The 20851-nt window shown below is 33.6% G+C and overlaps 1 protein-coding gene across 1 annotated transcript in view; it reads left to right on the top strand.

Moving 5' to 3' along the window:
- LOC100931899 (alpha-1-antichymotrypsin) overlaps positions 1-20368 on the top strand; it is a 44823-nt gene extending 24455 nt beyond the window's left edge. The window contains exon 5 of the mRNA XM_031953310.1: positions 19903-20368. Within this exon, the coding sequence (XP_031809170.1) occupies positions 19903-20166 (264 nt within the window). The 3' untranslated portion in view covers positions 20167-20368. The remainder of the gene's footprint in view (positions 1-19902) is intronic.
- The last annotated feature ends 483 nt before the right edge of the window (positions 20369-20851 follow it).

The following is a 20851-nucleotide window of genomic DNA, read 5'->3' as shown; positions in this document are numbered from 1 at the left end:
TTTTCAAGTTTTTAAGTACAGAGACAGAGGTGGGCAAGATACTAATTCTGCTTTGGCAAGGTCAAACAAAGTCATGTTAATACCTTTGCAGTAGTATAAATGACAAAAATATATGTCTATAGATTCCATAGCCTCCCACAATTCTTGTAAATTCTATAGCACATAGAATAAGATAACTTTTTAGTATAATTCATCTTTTCAAATGTAATATGGCTCCCTGGAAATAGAGTCATGATCCATATATTTATAAAGAATCAAGATTAACAAAATATCTTCATCACAATAACCTTTTGAGTTACCTAATGAAAGAATCACTTGCTCTGGTCCACACAGCTAGGAAATGCTTCGGATTTGATTTGAATTTAGGTTTTCTCAGCCTAAGTTAGGAAGACTCTGGTAAGGGGAGGTTTTGAGGGGAAGTAATTTGTCCAATGATACACAGTCATTGAATGGTAGCACCATTTGAGCTACAGATCCAACATCTAATAAATAATAATCTTAAGTAGCAGAAAGACTCAAAATCACAAAGAGCTAGATATGACTAAAAAAAGCATTTATATAGTTTTTTAAGATTTTCAAAGAGTTATATGTGGATTCTCTTATTTGATCCATCATGACCCCAAGAGATAGATGTTATTATTTTTCAAATGTGGAAATTAAGACAGAGTTTGTGACTTATCTAGTCATACATCTGGTAAGTCTTTGAATCTGAGTTCGAACTCAGGTCAAGGTCTGATGCTGTATCTACTATATCACCTGTTTTCAAGTGTAAAGTGCCTGAGAGGGAGCAAAAACAGAGGAAAGGAAGAGAAACAATAGAAGAAAAAAATTGCAGAACATGTTTGCTAATATAAATTGACACAAAATTTTTAAATAAAGTATTAGCAATAAGACTAAAACCATATATCACAAAGATCATACATCATGGTCAAGCTGAATTTATCCCAGGAATGTAGGGCTAGTTCAATAATATTAGGGAAACCATATATATTACTCTCTCTCAAAAACAAAAAAAAAAAATTGTTTATAACAAAAAATACAGAAAAAACTTTTGACAAAATATAACACCAATTCATATTAAAAGCTCTAGAAAGTATAGGAAAAAGTGGAGCTTTTCTTAAAATGATACATAGTATCTTTCTAAAACTAAGAGCAAATATTATCTTTAATGGGGATACATGCTAAGCATTTCCAAAAAGATCAGGGGTGAAGAAAGGATGTTCATTATCTCCATTATTCTTTAATATTTTACTAGAATTGCTACTTATAACAGTAAGACAAGAAAAATAAAAGAAAGGTCAAGAATATCAAGGGAATCAATGCCAAAACAACAACAACAACAACAACAACAGTTCAAAGAAGCAGCCTAGGGGTACCAGTTCTCAAACTCTCCTATAAAGTGATAATCATCAAAAGAATCTGTTACTAAATAAGAAATAAAATGGACAATCAATAGAATAGATTAGATAAATGACCACCATAACTCACTGTTTAACAAATCTCAAAGTCCCAGCAAAGTGCCCAAAGGCAAAAATTCACTGTTTGAGGGAAAAAACTGCGGAGAATCATGGAAAGCAATCTTGTATTAACTAGGTATAGATCAACATCTCATACCTTATATCAAGATAAGTTCAAAATTAATACATGGTTTAGACATACAACGTAATATAATGAGCAAATTAGGAAAGTGGAAAAATCATCTATCAGATCTATGAAGGATGGAAGAGTTTGTGACCAAACAAAATATAGAGAGAATTACAGGAGGTAAAATGGATAACATTGTTTATGTTAAATTAAAACAAATATTTTCCCAAACAAAACTAAGGTAGCCAAAATTAGAAGGAAAGCAGGAAATTGAATAATTATAGTAAGTTCCTTTGACAAAGTTACCTAGCTGTCATTTCTCAAACTTATAAGGAGCTGAACTAAATTTTTGGGAAGAGTCATTCTCCAATTGATAAATAGAGGATAAAAGTAAGTAGTTTTGAAAAGAAGAAATCAAAGCTTTCTATAGTCATACGAAAAAAATGCTCTATACCACTAATAATTAGAGAAATGCAAATTAAAACAATTTTGATATACCACCTAACACTTATCAATTTGGCTAACATGATAAAAAAGGAAAATACATGCTGATGTGGCAAAAAATAGGGATACCAATGTACTGTTTATGGAGCTATGAACTAGCCCACCCATTCTGAAGAACAATTTGAAACTATGTTCAATAGGCTATAAAACTGTACATACACTTTTACCCAGCAATACCACTACTAGATCTGTATCTCAAAAATCAAAGAAAAAGTAAAGGATGTATGTATCTGTACAAAAATATTTATAACAGCTTTTTTTTTTCTGGTGTCAAATAATTGGAAATCAAGGAGATGACTTTTAATTGTGTCACAGCTAAACAGATTGTGGCATTTGATTGGGATAGAATATTATTGTTCTATAATAAATGGCAAAGGGGATAACTTCAGAAAAACCTGAGAAAACTTATATCAACTTTGCAAGATCAAATGAGTAGAACTAGAAGAATATGGTACACCACAACAGCAATATTACAATGATTGTCAACTGTGAAAGACTTAACTATTTTGATCAATACAGTGATCCACAATTCCAAAGTGCTCATGATGAAAAATGCTATCAACTTTCAGAGAACTGATGAACTTTGAGTACAGTTTGAAGATTTTTTTTTCATATAATAGTACTGTTAATTACATGTAAAGATAGTTTTCAACATTCACTTTTATAAGATTTTGAGTTCCAAATTCCCTTTCCCCTTCCTACACCTTCTGAAAGAGAGTGATCAATCTGATAGATTATACTTGTACAATCATATTAATCATATTTCCACATTAGTCATGTTGTGGGAAAAAATCAGAAGGGAAAAAAATGAGAAAAGAAAAACAAAAACAGTAAAAAATAGTATGTTTTGATCTGCACTTATACTCCATAGTTCTTTCTCAGATGTGGATATCATTTTCCATCATGTCTTTTGGAATTGACTTGAAGAGTAGAATTGCCTATCATAGTTGATCATTACACAATTTTGCTGTTAATTATTTTACAAAATTCTCCAAGTTTGCTCACTTCACTCAGCATCTTTCTAGGTTTTTCTGAAATCCACCTGCTCATCATTTCACATAGAAAAATAGTATTCCATTATTGTAACTTATTCAACTATTACCCCAATTGATGAAAATTCCCTCAATTCCCAATTCTTTGACACCACAAAAAGAGCTGCTAAAATGTGTTTGTACCTGTGGATTTTCCCCCTTTTTAACGATCTCTTTGGAATACTGACCAAGTAGTGGTATTACTGGATCAAAGTGTTCACAGTTTTATAGCAGTTTGGACATAATTCCAAATTACTCTCCAAGATAGTTAGATGAATTTTGTTATTATTTTATAGAACTATAAAATACTTTTTTTTTGCTATTTTGGTACAGTACTGAGTAAGTAGGTTAATTTAAGTAGAATTGTTATTTTAATTTTATTATCTGGGCCTACCCTTAGACAATTGATAATTTTCCAATTGTTTAGATCTGACTTTATTTGTGTGAAAAAAGTTTCGTAAATGTTTTGAGTTTGTCTTGGCAGGTAAACTCTCATATATTTTATATTGTCTACAATTATTTTAAATGGAATTTTTCTTTCTTTCTATTGCTGCTGTGCTTTGTTGATAATATATAGAAATACTAATAATTTACGTGGGTTTATTTTGTAGCCTGAAACTTTGCCAAAGTTGTTAATTATTTAAGTAGTTTTTCAATTGATTTCTAGGATTCTCTAATTACACTATCATATCATCTGTAAAGAGTGATAATTTTCTTTCCTAATTGCTTATTCTAATTCCTTCAATTTAATTTTCTTTTCTTACTGCTGAAGCTAACATTTCCAGTACAATATTGATTAATAGTGGTGATAATGGACATCTTTGTTTTACCCTTGATCTTATTGGGAAAGCTTTTGGCTTATCTGCATTACATATAATGCTTACTGATTGTTTTAGATAGATACTACATATCATTTAAAGGAAAATTCCATTTATTCTTGAGCTCTCTAATGTTTTAATAGGAATAGGCACTTTTTCTGCATCGATTGAGATTATCATATGATTTCTGTTAGAATTGTTAATGATATGATTATTTATGCTGATAGTTTTCCTAATATTAAATCAACCCTGATAGTTCTGATATAAATCCCACCTGGTCATAGTGTTATCCTTATGATAAATTGCTGTAATCTTTGTGCTAATATTTTATTTAAAATATTGCACCCATATTCATTAGGAAATTGGTTTAAAATTTTCTTTCCCTGTTTTGGCTCTTCTGTACCATATTTATATTTAGGTATCAGCAACATAGTTATGTCATGAAAAGAATTTGGTAGGAACCCTCTGCCTAGTTTTCCAAATAGTTTATATAGTATTGGAATTAGTTGTTCTTTAAATGTTTGATAGTGTTTACTTGTAAATCCATCTGGCCCTGGATATTTTTCTTAGTAAGTTTATTGATGACTTGTTCAATTTCTTTTTCTAAAGTGGGGTTATTTAAATATTTTATTTCCTCTTCTGTTAATTTGGGCAATTTATGTTTTTGTAAATATTCATCCATTTTACTTAGATTGTCAGATTTATTGGTATACAGTTGCACAAAATAGCTCCTAATTATTGCTTTAATTTCTGAGATAATATTTCTTCATTTTATTTTTCTTGCTTATATTTTTGATATGGCAAATGTAGAAATATGTTTTGCATGAGTTCATACATATAGTGGATATCATTCTGATTGCTTTCTCAATAGGTGGTGGAGGAAGTTGAGAGAGGGAAAGAATTTGGAACTGAAAATAAAAATTAAAAAAAAAATTCACAAAGGTGACATAGATGTAGTGATAGGAAAATCCTCAAAGGCCCTTTAATATAAATCCTATCATTGTATAAATAAGGAAACTGAGACCTAGGGATGCTAAGTGACTCTCATCCAATTGCCATGACAATTCTATGAGATATATGCTCTTAATTTAATAGCATATGCTTTCCAGCTGGCTAATACAATGAACAGTGCATACGACTTGGAATAGGAAAGAACTAAGTTTGAATTCTGTCTCAGACATTCTCTGATTGGTGGAACATGGACAAATCATTTAACCTTTCTGTGCTTCAGTTTCCTTATCTACAAAAGTGCACTTGTGTCATTATGGTGCTATAAGGAGCAAATGACTTAACATAGGTAAAACACTTTACACACCTTAGGGGACTCCCTAAATGGTAAATGTTAATCTTTTCAAGATGAGGAAATTGAGTCTAAGAGAAGTTAATAACTTGCCTGAATTCTGAGAGCAGTTATATTTCTAAGACCAAATTCAAATATAGGTTTTCCTGATTCTAAGACCAGTACATGTCAACTCTTCCATGAGCTTCTCATTTCCTAGATATATAACTAAGCAAACAAGTTCTCTTTTCTTATCTTCATTTTCTTCAGCATTGGACTTACAAGGTCATTGTGAAGAAAATGCTTTGCAAACCTGAAAAAAACAGACAAATTAGTTTTCATTCTTCAAAGTATATAAAATAATCTGAAAATTCATAATAATATCTAATTGAAGAGGGCTTTAAATGCCAAGCTAAGAATTTTGTTTGTTATTCAGGAAAATCATCTTCCCTGGCAGCTATGTTACAAAGAAATTCCATGGTTTCTTGAGTTATGCCAAATAATTTCAAAAAAGCCCAGGGCTGCTTTAGAGTCACTCCAAATAAATTTATCCTAACCAATCAATTTTGAGATTAATATTACTACCCAGTAATGTAACATCTGGATATGTTGCTACAGTGGGTGATTGCCCTTTATAATTAATTATATATTATATATTTATATCATTATAGTATTATATATTTTGTTATATATATAGTGTATAATATTATATAATTATAATTAAATGAACCTTTTGGCTAATGCTGTGTTTTTTGTACCACTGTAGATCTTGTTCCCTCTAAGGACCGTAATTTCCTTAGAGATCAGAAAGATGAGAACACTTGCTTAATTTTCAGTATCATAAACCCACAAAAATACACTTCTTACTCTTTCAAACAGTTTTGTTATTGTTTTAATTGTGTATTCCCTTCCTACCTCCCAGAGGCCAAAAACTTTGATTCCTTAGTTATGTGAAGAATCAATTTAAATGTATGCATGTACAATCCTAATAATCAGTCAAGAAGCATTTATTGAATATTTCTTATATATTAGAGACTTTAATGCAGCTGACAGAGCCCAATAAACACAGACTTTCAGTCTTCAAAGCATATTTAATTATAGCATATTATTAACAAGGATGGATTTCTAGAGCTTTAAACTTTTCTTTTTCCTGTTGAAATGAATTGGATTCCCAAATTTTCTAAAAGTACCTCTGATTGAGCCAATGTGGTGGAGTGGAGATAACTAGAAAAAATAGATTTGAGATCATAGACAAAGCATTTCATTTCTCTATGAGTTAACTACCTTTTCATTAAAGTGCATATCAGAAATGAGAAGGGCACAATGTTAAACTAGACAATGTCAGGTTTTTTCCAGTTCTGATATTTTTTTCTTTGCCCCTTTCATTCAAATACCCATTCAGCATTACCCTATGATATTTACCTGGATCATTTTGATCCCTTTTATTATGAATTATTGGACATCTGGGGCAGTTAGACCACTCTGTGAATGGACTGGTGGGCCTGAAGTCAGGGAGACCCATTTTAATGAGTTCAAATCTGGCTTCAGACACTTAACTAGCTGTTTGACTCTGGACAAGTCATTTAACCTTGTTTGCCTTGTTTCTTCTTCTATAAAATAAGCTAAAGAAAGAAATGACAAATTATTTCAGTATCTTGCCAAGAAAACCCCAAATGACTGAGCAAAACCAAACCAAACCCAACAGCACTGTTTCTGTTCCTATATTTTCCAAAGCTGATTTAATTTATTTTACATCAATTGGAGTCCTTTTCACAGCACTACTGAATTTGGAAGTCTACTTCTGTATCAATGTATATGTATACTGGAAAGTGAACTTGAGATTTAAAAAAAAATCTAGGAGCTAGAAATGGCTGTTTACCTGATGATAATCAGACTTCAACAGGAGTCATTCACACAAGAGTAAGAATGAATTAATTTTTGTCCTCATACTATTGGTGTCTAGCAAAACAATGGATTCATAATAAATGTAAAAATATTTGTCCAATGCATGAAGAAATTATATGAAAGAATAAACACTGACTCAGCTTTCCTTTACAAAGATCTATAGTTTGCTTCATTTACTCACTCAATTCAGCCATTAGCCAAATTGAATAGTAAGAGCTAAAGCCTGAAAAGTAAGAGATAAAGCTATCACCAAGAAAAAGACTAGAAGTTTAGTGGTTTAAACACCAGCTCTCCAACAACATATATATATATATATATATACATATATATATATATATATATATGATAAGTTTAAGTACATATATATATATTTGATAAGTTTAAGTATATATATATTTGATAAGTTTATATATATATATATACTTAAAACATATGTCTAAACTTAATTACTATTAATCATTATTAACATTTTTGTCCATTTTGTTAAATTTAGGAAATGGACAGAACAATAAATTTATTATATTTGCCAATTTCTAAGGTATAATTGTTTATATTGAAAATATAACAATCAGCTCTCTAAAGCCTGTTCAAGCAGGCTTCAGCCTCCTCTGAAATCAAGCTAACAAACAAACAAACAAGCAAAAACTCCCTACTCCCACCCCACCCCTGATTGGATCCTCTTAGATCATACCTCTTCTCTCTTCTCTGAAGGATTTAATTCACTCACTTTTGTTACTTTTTCCTTAAGATCAAGAAGTTCTTGTTCGGTTCTGCACACATATATTGTATCTAGGATATACTATGACATATTTAACATGTATAGTTTTAACATATATAGTACTACTTGCCATCTGGGGGAGGGGGTGAAGGGAGGGAGGGGAAAAATTGGAACAGAAGTGAGTGCAAGGGATAATGTTGTAAAAAATTACCCTGGCATGGATTCTGTCAATAAAAAGTTATAATTATTAAAAAAAAATCAAGAAGTTCTGATTGGTAAGTTAGTGTACATTCACATAATCCATTTTATCTAGCTGATCCTAGATCATGCTTCACAGTTCTTTTGTCCAGTTATCCACCTAATATATGTGATCCTCTGCCTTTCTGTGACCTACTACTCTGTGCTTTATTAAAAGTGCTCATAGATCCCTAGCTCTTTGCTTGGACCAATCAAGCTTGTTTGTTTCCTGCTTCCAACTATATATTACACAGAAATACCTTCAGGAGAAAAGGACATTTTCACATTCTAGATAAGAACTTAAAAAAAAAAAAGGCATACTTTCATGCATATACAGGAAAAGTCCAAATATGTTCATGGAAAAATATTTTAAAAGTTAAGAAATGAGGAATGGCATCTGCTCAAGAAGATTTAATGGATCCCTATTGCCTTCAAATAAAATATAAAACCTATTCCCAATTTCATTCTAAGAAATCTGCAAAACAGATTTCACACTATTCTGCTTTACTATGTTCCTTATCAAACTGGCCTCCTTATGGTTTTGATAGGGTATAGCTTCTGTGGGAAATATAGCAGTAATTCTGAAGTAGACTAACAATCTGTCTTGTCAATGATTCTAAAATCTTTTGATAGATAATCTGCTGGTTGGTGATAACTGAGTTCCTGACACAAAAGTGAATAGACCACTCCTCAGTTCTGTCTCTGGGCCATAAAATTAGCATATCACTGACATGAAGAAGCAAATTTGTCTTTTCCTATAAATTTGGTTTTTTGCTCCTGGGTCTTTGCTAAATCCTTTTGGAACTTAACCCACTTCAATAGGCATTACAATTACAGTAAACGCTGTCCCTTGACTTAGTGCTGGATTCAAGCCTAGCAAATTCTTTTGAGACACCTTTTGACACTGTCTGTGACTCCAACCTCTTGGGGTCTCCTTTTGAACTTCAACAGTTTTATATACAGGACAATCCAGCTTCTATTTCCACGCCTTTACATAGGTTGTCTTCTATGCCTAAAATATTCCCCTTCCTCACCTTTCTTTGCTTCTTGGAATCCTTCTTCCATTAAGAATCATTTCAGATTCCCCCTTCTATATTCAGTCTTCCTTGATAAGTCTTTGATAAGTCAGTATTAGTGCTTCTCTAATTTGGAAAAGACTTTGCATGTATTTTGTGTATACTTTACTTGCTTCTACATTTGTCCTGCCCATCTCCTTCCATTTTCCAATTCACAAAGTATTGGATGACTTTCTTAATGTCGCATAGTCAGATCAAGTCAGCAAATATTAAGTGCTTACAATCTGTCAGGCCCAAGCAAAAAGACAATTCCCATTGTGAGAAGTGGATGAGTATTTGTTTGGTTTCCAAAGTTATAAAAATTGGAGAAATGAAACTTAAATTAGTAAATTGAGACCCACAAAGATATCAGTGAGTGATTAGTGTGGAGTCTCCACTCTATTCTTCATAGCTTTCCAGGGGAATTTTCCTCAGCAACAAAAGAGCCCAAAACAAAGGATGTTTGCTCAGGGAGCAGACTTGTAGCATTGCTCTTCCCCCATCCAGAATGCACTGAGGGGGTTTCAACAGTGCAAAGAACAAAAAGGTTCCCTTTATATCCCAGACCACTAGCTCCATCGCAAAACCCAGTTCTTGCCCCTAAAGAGCTTGCATTCTTACATTCTTTTGAGGGAAATAACCTCCACAATTTTCTATGTACTATGCCTAGGTATATCTCATCAAGGAGATCACCTGGAATGGCAAAAAAAAATGTTACTCTAACATGAAAACTCATCTAGTACAGCTCAGTTCATATCACAGGCCACAGATAAACTGAATGCAGCAAATTAATAGTGCGCCAATGCAGACTGTAAAACTCAGCCACACAGGAAGACAGTATTATATATAGCACAACACAAAGAAGCAGAATTCTAGCAGGCTGATTGGTAAAAGGGATTTCTTTAAGCACCTGATACTGGGATCTGGCCTGTTCTATTTCCAAAAAGAGATTATGATTTCTTCCTTTGGGAAGAGAAGGTAGAGAGACACTTGTCTTTCACTCTACTCTCTCTAAGAAGGGTATTAAGTTGGACTTATAAGTTTCTGTTGTATATCACAGAGCAGCTAAGTGGTGCAATAAAAAGAGTACCAGAATTGGACTCAGGAAGACATGCATTCAAAACCAGTCTCAGATGCTAGCTGTATAAACCTGGACAAGTCAATTAACCACTTTGTGTCTTAATATACTCAACTGTAAAATGCAGATAATAATAGTACTTTGTACAGCCCAAGGCACACAGTAAGTGCTATATAAACACTTATTTCTTTCCTCTTCCCTTCTAGGGAAGCATTAAATAGCATTTTTTTCTGTGATCAAGTCTGAAACAAAACTCTCTTATAAAAGAATGAAGGAATAGAGGGTGTTGGAATACACAAGAGCCACCTGACAGTGGCTGCTGGAAGTCCAAGCCAGAATGGATCTTCTCTTGTGAGAGGATGATACAAGGAGACAAAGAAGTTGCTGTTTCTGACCTCTCTGACTGAGAGGACGTTGCTTTGTCTGACTTCTCTCCTCTTCCCTCTGCCTCCAATTTATCTCATTCCCAGTCCACAACACCCGTGTCAGCAAAGGCTGTCTTGCAACTCCTTCAGATATTATGATCCACAACTGTGGAGACTCCCAGAGAATTGACCTGTCCCTTAACAAGAGGGGAGGAAGATTCTGGAGGACATGAGAATGGACTAAGAAAAATAGAGATGAGAGCATTAAAATGATAAAGAGGCTGGGGAAGAAAGAAAGAAGTTAGAGAAGTTAGTTTAAAAATGACATGAAAAAATATGAAGAGGGTAGGAAGGAGAGGATAAGGAAGAGAGAATGAGGAAAGTTAGAAGAAGGAACAACAAAATGTCTGAGAAGAGTAGAAAGATGTTAAAAGTGGGAAAATAGGTGGGAAGAAACTGACAGGAACTGTCCAGAGCTATTCCCAACTATCTGAAGCAAATTAATTTTCTCTTTTTTTTTTTATCTTTTTTTTTTTAAATTTAATAGCCTTTTATTTACAGGATATATACATGGGTAACTTTACAGCATTAACAATTGCCAAACCTCTTGTTCCAATTTTTCACCTCTTACCCCCCCACCCCCTCCCCTAAATGGCAGGATGACCAGTAGATGTTAAATATATTAAAATATAACTTAGATACACAATAAGTATACATGACCAAAACGTTATTTTGCTGTACAAAAAGAATCAGACTCTGAAATATTGTACAATTAGCTTGTGAAGGAAATCAAAAATGCAGGTGTGCATAAATATAGGGATTGGGAATTCAATGTAATGGTTTTTAGTCATCTCCCAGAGTTCTTTTTCTGGGCATAGCTAGTTCAGTTCATTACTGCTCCATTAGAAATGATTTGGTTGATCTCGTTGCTGAGGATGGCCTGGTCCATCAGAACTGGTCATCATATAGTATTGTTGTTGAAGTATATAATGATCTCCTGGTCCTGCTCATTTCACTCAGCATCAGTTCGTGTAAGTCTCTCCAGGCCTTTCTGAAATCATCCTGTTGGTCATTTCTTACAGAACAGTAATATTCCATAATTTTCATATACCACAATTTATTCAGCCATTCTCCAACTGATGGACATCCATTCAGTTTCCAGTTTCTAGCCACTACAAAAAGGGCTGCCACAAACATTCGTGCACATACAGGTCCCTTTCCCTTCTTTATAATCTCTTTGGGATATAATCCCAGTAGTAACACTGCTGGATCAAAGGGTATGCACAGTTTGATAACTTTTTGAGCATAGTTCCAAACTACTCTCCAAAATGGTTGGATTCGTTCACAACTCCACCAACAATGAATCAATGTCCCAGTTTTCCCACATCCCCTCCAACAATCATCATTATTTTTTCCTGTCATCTTAGCCAATCTGACAGGTGTGTAGTGGTATCTTAGAGTTGTCTTAATTTGCATTTCTCTGATTAATAATGACTTGGAGCATCTTTTCATATGACTAGAAATAGTTTCAATTTCTTCATCTGAGAATTGTCTGTTCATATCCTTTGACCATTTTTCAATTGGAGAATGGCTTGATTTTTTATAAATTAGAGTTAATTCTCTATATATTTTGGAAATGAGGCCTTTATCAGAACCTTTGACTGTAAAAATATTTTCCCAGTTTATTGCTTCCCTTCTAATCTTGTCTGCATTAGTTTTGTTTGTACAAAAACTTTTCAGTTTGGTATAATCGAAATTTTCTATTTTGTGATCAGTAATGATCTCTAGTTCTGCTTTGGTCATAAAGACCTTCCCCTTCCACAGGTCTGAGAGGTAAACTATCCTATGTTCCTCTAATTTATTAATAATTTCATTCTTTATGCCTAGGTCATGAACCCATTTTGACCTTATCTTGGTGTACGGCGTTAAGTATGGATCAATGCCTAGTTTCTGCCATATTAGTTTCCAATTTTCCCAGCAATTTTTATCAAACAGTAAGTTCTTATCCCAAAAGCTGGGATCTTTGGGTTTGTCAAAGACTAGGTTGCTATATTTGTTGACTGTTTTATCCCTTGAACCTAATCTATTCCACTGATCAACTAATCTATTCCTTAGCCAATACCAAATAGTTTTGGTAACTGCTGCTCTATAATATAATTTTAGATCTGGTACAGCTAAGCCACCATCATTTGATTTTTTTTTCATTAATTCCCTTGAAATTCTTGACCTTTTGTTTTTCCATATGAACTTTGTTGTTATTTTTTCTAGGTCATTAAAATAGTTTTTTGGGAGTCTGATTGGTATAGCGCTAAATAAATAGATTAGTTTAGGTAATATTGTCATCTTTATTATATTTGCTCGCCCTATCCAAGAGCATTTAATATTTTTCCAATTGGTTAGATCAGACTTAATTTGTGTGAAAAGTGGTCTGTAATTTTGCTCATAAAGTTTCTGATTTTCCCTTGGCAGATAGATTCCTAAATATTTTATATTATCAGTAGTTACTTTAAATGGAATTTCTCTTTGTAACTCTGACTGTTGGATTTTGTTAGTGATATATAAGAATGCTGATGACTTATGTGGGTTTATTTTATAACCAGCAACTTTGCTAAAGTTGTGGATTATTTCTAATAACTTTTTAGCAGAATCTCTGGGGTTCTCTAAGTATACCATCATGTCATCGGCAAAGAGTGATAATTTGGCTTCCTCATTGCCTATTCTTATTCCTTTAATCTCTTTCTCAGCTCTTATTGCTATAGCTAGCGTTTCTAATACAATATTAAATAGTAACGGTGATAGTGGGCAACCTTGTTTCACTCCAGATCTTATTGGGAATGGTTGCAGTTTGTCTCCATTACATATGATGCTTACTGATGGTTTTAAATAGATGCTGCTGATTATTTTAAGGAAAAGTCCATTTATTCCTATACTCTCAAGTGTTTTTAATAGGAATGGATGTTGGATTTTATCAAATGCTTTTTCTGCATCTATTGAGATGATCATATGGTTTTTGTTAATTTGGTTATTAACATGGCCAATTATATTGATAGTTTTCCTAATATTGAACCAGCCCTGCATTCCTGGTATAAATCCTACTTGATCATAGTGTATTATCTTGGAGATGATTTTCTGTAGTCTTTTTGCTAATATCTTATTTAAGATTTTAGCATCAATATTCATTAGGGAGATTGGTCTATAATTTTCTTTCTCTGTTTTCAGCCTACCTGGTTTAGGTATCAGTACCATGTCTGTGTCATAGAAGGAATTTGGTAGGACTCCTTCATTCCCTATTTTATCAAATAATTTATATAGCATTGGGGCCAATTGTTCTTTAAATGTTTGGTAAAATTCACATGTAAATCCATCTGGTCCTGGGGATTTTTTCTTAGGGAGTTGTTTAATTGCCTGTTCTATTTCTTTTTCTGAAATGGGACTATTCAAGCAATTTACTTCTTCCTCTGTTAGTCTGGGAAGTCTGTATTTTTGGAGGTAGTCATCCATTTCACTTAGGTTATCAAATTTATTGGCATAAAGTTGAGCAAAATAACTCCTTATTATTTCTCTAATTTCCTCTTCATTGGTGGAAAGTTCTCCCTTTTCATTTTTAAGACTACTAATTTCATTTTCCTCCCTCCTTTTTCTAATCAGATTTACCAAAGGCTTATCTATTTTATTGGCTTTTTCATAGAACCAACTCTTAGTTTTATTAATTAGTTCAATAGTTTTTTTACTTTCAATATTTTTAATTTCTCCTTTTAATTTTAGAATTTCCAATTTAGTATTTGATTGGGGGTTTTTAATTTGGTCTTTTTTTAGTTTTTTTAGTTGCAAGCCCAATTCATTAATCTTTTCTTTCTCTGTTTTATTCAAGTAAGCCTCTAAGGATATAAAATTCCCTCTTATTACCGCTTTGGCTGCATCCCACAAATTTTGGTATGATGTCTCATCATTGTCATTATCTTGAGTGAAATTATTAATTGTATCTATAATTTGCTGCTTCACCCAATCATTCTTTAAGATGAGATTGTTTAGTTTCCAATTACTTTTTGGTCTATTTCCCCCTAACTTTTTGTTGAATGTAGTTTTTATTGCATCATGATCTGAAAAGAAAGCATTTACTATTTCTGCTTTCTTGCATTTAATTTTGAGGTCTTTATGTCCTAATATATGGTCAATTTTTGAATAGGTTCCATGAACTGCTGAGAAGAAAGTATATTCCCTTCTATCTCCATTCAATTTTCTCCAAAGATCCAACATACCTAATTTTTCTAATATTCTATTTACTTCTTTAATTTCTTTCTTATTTGTTTTGTGGTTTGATTTGTCTAATTCTGAGAGTGCAAGGTTGAGATCTCCTACTATTACAGTTTTGTTGTCTATTTCTTCTTGCAACTCTCTTAACTTCTCCTTTAGGAAGTTGAGTGCCATACCACTTGGTGCATATATGTTTAATATTGATATTGCTTCGTTGTTTATGCTACCCTTTAGCAGGATGTAGTTTCCTTCCTTATCTCTTTTAATTAGATCAATTTTTACTTTTGCTTGATCTGAGATAAGGATGGCTACCCCTGCTTTTTTGACTTCACCTGAAGCATAATAGATTTTGCTCCAGCCTTTTACCTTTACTCTATATGTATCCCCCTGCTTTAAATGTGTTTCTTGTAAACAACATATTGTAGGGTTCTGACTTTTGATCCAGTCTGCTATCTGCCTCCTCTTTATGGGGGAGTTCATCCCATTCACATTTACGGTTAGAATTACTAAATCTGTATTTCCTGCCATCCTAATAACCCCAGATTGTGCTTTACTTATTCTTGCCTCCCCCAACCCTCTTTCCCCCTTTTAAACTTATGTACCCCTCTTGTATCACGATACTTATCCTCTTTATAATCCCTCCCTCCCCCCCTTTGAGTCTTTCCCCCTTCCTTCCCTTATTACTCTTTTTCTTTTCCCTTTTCCTCTCCCCCGTTTTTAATGAGGCGAGAGAGAATTTTCTCTAAAACAAATGTCAATTATTTTTTCTTTGAGCCAACTCTGATGAGAGTAAGATTCACACAATGTTCCTCCCCCTCTCTAAATTCCCTCAGATATGATAAGTTTCCTTAGCCTCTTTGTGGGATGTGGTTTCCCTCTTTTTATCCCTCCTTCCCACCTTATTCTGCCATCATCCCTTTTCCATATCTACTTCCCTTTTTTATGTTATATCAGTACAATCAAATTATACATGTATTCTTTTTGTATATCCACAACAGAAATACAATTCTCAAGAGTTATTTTTCCCTTTTCTGCATCTCTTGAGTTCTATGCTTGGAGATCAAATTTTTTGTTTAGTTCTGGTTTTTTCTTCAGAAACAAATGGAATTCATTTGTTTCATTAAATGTCCATCTTCTTCCCTGGAAGAAAAATGCTCAGCTTAGCTGGGTAGTTTATTCTTGGCTGCATCCCAAGTTCTTGTGCCTTTCGGAATATCATATTCCAGGCCCTTCTTTCCTTTAATGTAGAGGCAGCCAGATCTTGGGTGATCCTTATTGTGGCACCTCGGTATTTAAATGGTTTTTTTTTGGCTGCTTGTAAAATTTTTTCCTTAATCTGATAGTTCTGAAATTTTGCCACAATATTCCTTGGGGTTTTTATTTTAGGGTTTCTTTTCAGAAGGTGTTCGATGAATTCTTTCAATGCCTATTTTACCTTCTGATTCTATTACATCTGGGCAGTTCTCTTTGATGATTTCTTGTAGCAAATTAATTTTCTCAAAAATAGAGGGGAAATATTAAAGTTCTTCCTTTTCTCCCCCACCTCTGTATTTCGCAGAACAGATTTCAGAGTGTTAGTGATTTTAGGATTTCCTTTAGCACTGAAACCACCACTGGCAATTTCAATTGATCTGGCCATAAGATCCATGAAGAGCTTATTATATTATTATTATTATTATATTATTAATATATTATTATTATCCATGAAGAGTCCGATACACACAGTCCATTCAGGACTTCTCCTAGCATTCTTCAGGATATGGTTCCCTGAATCTTCACCAGGTTCGGTAATGTTGTTTTTCCTCTTATAGGTAGTCCACAAAGCTGTGATGGATGTAAATGAGAGTGGCACAGAAGCTTCAGCTGCCACAGGCTTAGAGATTGTGCCTTATTCATCAAGTCTCTTTTTACCTCTAGTCATTAATTTTAGCAGGCCATTCATGGTCATTTTGTATAATGAAAGAAATATACTTTTTCTAGCAAAAGTCAACAACCCACAAAATGCATAATCCTCTTGAAGAAGAAGCTAATAGTTCAGGAACTAAAAGATTTGGAACTAAAAAGAATAGTTGTTCTACTACCAGGTTAGCCTATCTTATACTTAGTGACTCTGGGCTAGTTCTATACTTTCTGTAAACATAACCTTCTACATTTGTTTAAACAAAAGTAGTCCTGACACATCTTGAAGTGTACATTGGTTCTATAATCAATTTTTGAAATGGTTGGGGAATTCTTGACAAACTCTAGGGATCATTATCTTAAGAAGTAAAAAGTCACAGTTATTTTCATTGTAATAAATCAATCATCAAGAAACAATATCCTTTGAGAATATTTCTTTCTCTTCATTCATCAGTTTGTTGTTTTGTGATTTGGAACTTTGGTTTCCTCAGCTGTAAAACAGGAATAATGATAGTTGCATAGGGTTGGTGTGAAGAAAGCACTTAGTAAACCTGAAAGTGTTATAGATGTGAATTATTATTTATTCAACATTTATTAAGTACCTACTAAATGTTGTATCTCCTTCCAACCTCCTCATCATATCTTAATAATTGTATTGCAACAGCTAAAAAGACAAACCATGACCTCTTCCTTCAAGGAGGTTATAGTCTAATAAAGAAGATGATAGGGATATATTCAACTAGAATGAAAAATAGAATGTTATAGATAGACACATAAGTTCAAAGTGGTATATTTAATTGGAGGAGAAAGAAGCTACTTTTAATTTGGAAGATGATTGTTGTTCAGTTCCTGTTTGACTCTTTATGACTGCATTTGAAGATTTCTTGGCAAAAATACTAGTGATTTATCACTTCTTTCTCCAATTCATTTGTACAAATGGGAAAATTGAAGCAAACAGGGTTAAGTGACTTGCTCAGCGTCATACAGCTAATAAGTTTCCAAGACTGGTTTGAATTCAGGATGAAGAAGCTCCCTGACTCCTGGACCAGTTCTCTTTCCTTATACCACCCAGTTGCCTTAGGAGGATAGCAAAAAATAGCTTTGTATGAATTGTGTGACCATCAAGATTATAGAATCCCAATCCCAAAAATCAGAGAAAGGAATTATGCACAAAATATAGGACAATTTCAGTTTTAAAAAGATAAGAAAAATCTTGATGAAAGGTTAAAAATACCCAAGAATTAATATTAAAAACCTGTAATAATTAGAGCTTACATTCAGAACCTTTGTGAGGACTGGCCTGTTGTTAAGCCTTACTTTATAGAAATAATTTCATGTATGACTACTGATTGACTTTCCAAAGTATAAGGAAGTTCCTAAGTACCCATTAACAGTTTGATCAGCTACATGTAGCAAAGAATTAAAAGCTCTATTAATCATAATCAGTTTAGCAAACTCTATATAATCCAGGTATTCAGGGTTAGCAAATTTTGTTTTTATGGACAGCTAGATGGTGCATTAGATATAGCACTGGAGTTAGAGTTGGGGAATATCTGAATTCAAATCTGGCCTCGTACACTTAGGACTTGTGTGACTCTGGACAAGTCACTTGACTCTAATTTGTCTCAGTTCTTTCATCTGTAAAATGGGGTCACATTGGTGAAGGAAATGGGAAACTATGCCAATATCATTGCCAAGAAAATCCCAATTGGAGTCACAAAGAGTCAGACACAAACTGAAAAATGACTAAAACAATGACAATAGCAATGTATCATATATTTGGCATCTAGAGTTATGGTTTATGAAAAAAGTCAATTGCTCTGCTCATTTCAGAAACGAATTAGTCATGCCCCCAAACTGAGGGAAGGAAGGGTAATTTAAAGCACCTTATCTTCTGTTCCACTAGACTTATCACTCAAAAAAACAATAGACAGCAAGAAAGCATTATTTCTTAAGTTAAATCATAAAGCAGTAAGTGGGAAGTTCTATAGAAGCATTTAGATAATAACACTCAGGGAGTTCCTTGACTCAGGAGTGACATGAAATCTGAGCTAAACCACAGAATAAGCTCACCCAAGAAGTGAGAATCATTCTTAATAATTTCTGGGAAATTGTCCATGACCCTGGACAAGTCATTTAAATTCTCTGTGCCTCAATTTCCTCAACTATAAAATGAAAATACTAGCATCTACCTCTGAGGATTGATGTGAATACCAAGTGACATAAAATCTGTGAAAAGTACTTAATAAAAAGCATACAGTAGATATTATATAAATATTTATTCCTTTCCCCTTCCCTTCTAGGGGAGCAGGTACTGGGGATTAAAGGGACTGGCTTTCCTCATAAACTTGCAGTTCCAGACCTCTTGTCTGTCATTCAATTGCCACTCTTGCCTTTTGAACTCTGATGATCTCTTCAATCTGAAGTCAGATCTCCCACCACACATGCAGGAGACAGTATAAAAGGACCAACTTTCAGAGAATTGGTCCAAGTTCACCTACGCCAGGATGGGACCACTTTACATTTAGTTTAAATCACATTATGAAGTCCCATTTTCTATGATCAGGTCTGTGAAACACAAAATCTCTTATAAAAGGATAAAAGAATAGAAAGGAGCAAGATCCTGGAGGACATAAAGATGGGATAGGGAATATAGGAATGAGAGCATTAAAATGATAATGAGGCTGGGAAAGAAAGAGAGGAGTTAAAGGGAAAAGGTGAGAAGATTAAAAAAAATATGATCAGGGTAGGAAGGACAAGATAAGAAAGGGAGGAGAGCAGATTGAAAGGAAGAACAAAGAAATGTATGAGGAAGATAGATGAATGCTGAAAGGAGGAAAATGGGGATGGAAGAAGCTGTCCAGAGCTATTTCTAAATGTCTAGAACAAATTCATTTTCTCAGAAATGGAGGGAAAATATTAAAGTTCCTCCCTTTCCCCCCTCCCCACCCATATAATTTCTCAGCACAGATTTCAGAGTGTTAGTGATTCTAGGATTTCCTTTAGCACTGAGGCTACCACTGTCAATCTAATTTGATCTGATCATAAGACCCGTGAAGAGCTAATGGATCCAATACCCACAGTCCATGAAGGACTTCTCCCATCATCCTTCATGATCTGATTCCCTGTATCTTCACCACCTCCAGGTTTAGTAATGTTTTTTTTTCCCTTACAGGCTGTCCACAAAGCTGTGATGGATGTAGATGAGACTGGCACAGAAGCTGCAGCTGCTACAGGCGTAGAGTTTATCCTTACTTCAATGAGGTTCCCTTCACCTATAGTCATTAACTTTGACAGGCCATTCATGGTCATTTTGTATAATGAAAATAATATACTTTTTCTAGCCAAAGTCAACAATCCTCAAAATGAACACCATCATGAAGAAGAAGAAGAAGAAGAAGGGGCTGCTGACAAATCAGGAATTAAAGGGAACCATTGATCCACTTCCAGGTCAGCCTGATACTCTGTAAACATTCCCTTCTCCATTTAAAAAGTTATCCCAAAGAAGTGTATATTCGATGTTTGGTTTTAAATAGTTAGGGAATTTTTGACAAACTTCAGGCACCATTTCCTTAACAAAAAAAAAAGGTTACATTTATTTTTCTTTGGAATAAATCAATCTTTGAGCACATTTCTTTGAACACATTTTTCTTCTTTATTGATTCATTCATTTATTTCTTGTTCTGATATTCTGATATTTAGTTTCTTCATCCATAAAATAGATATTGTTACATAGAATTGTTGCAAAGAAAGTACTTAGTGAACTTGAAAGTGTTAAAAATATGAATTATTATTCATTCAACATTTGTTAGACACCCATTAAGGGCTTGGTTCTGATCATGGTTTTACACAAGATAAGAACATACACCATGACCTCTTCTCTCAATGAGGTCATAGATTAGTAAAATATATTACAAACATACTCAACTAGAATGCAAATTAGAATGTTATAGGTAGTTTCAAATTAGTTCCAATTCAATTAGTTTCAAAGAGGTATAATAAATTAGAGGAGAAAGAAGCTATTTACACCTGGAATGATGGTAGAAAATAGTTTGGTGAGAGTTGTTTGACCATCAAATTTCCTGCCTAGATTATTCTTCAATCCCAACCATCACTAAAGGAAT

The sequence above is a fragment of the Sarcophilus harrisii genome, chromosome 2 (assembly GCF_902635505.1).
Source record: "Sarcophilus harrisii chromosome 2, mSarHar1.11, whole genome shotgun sequence".
Classification (NCBI taxonomy): domain Eukaryota; kingdom Metazoa; phylum Chordata; class Mammalia; order Dasyuromorphia; family Dasyuridae; genus Sarcophilus; species Sarcophilus harrisii.
This window is presented reverse-complemented; position numbering and strand designations above follow the sequence as displayed.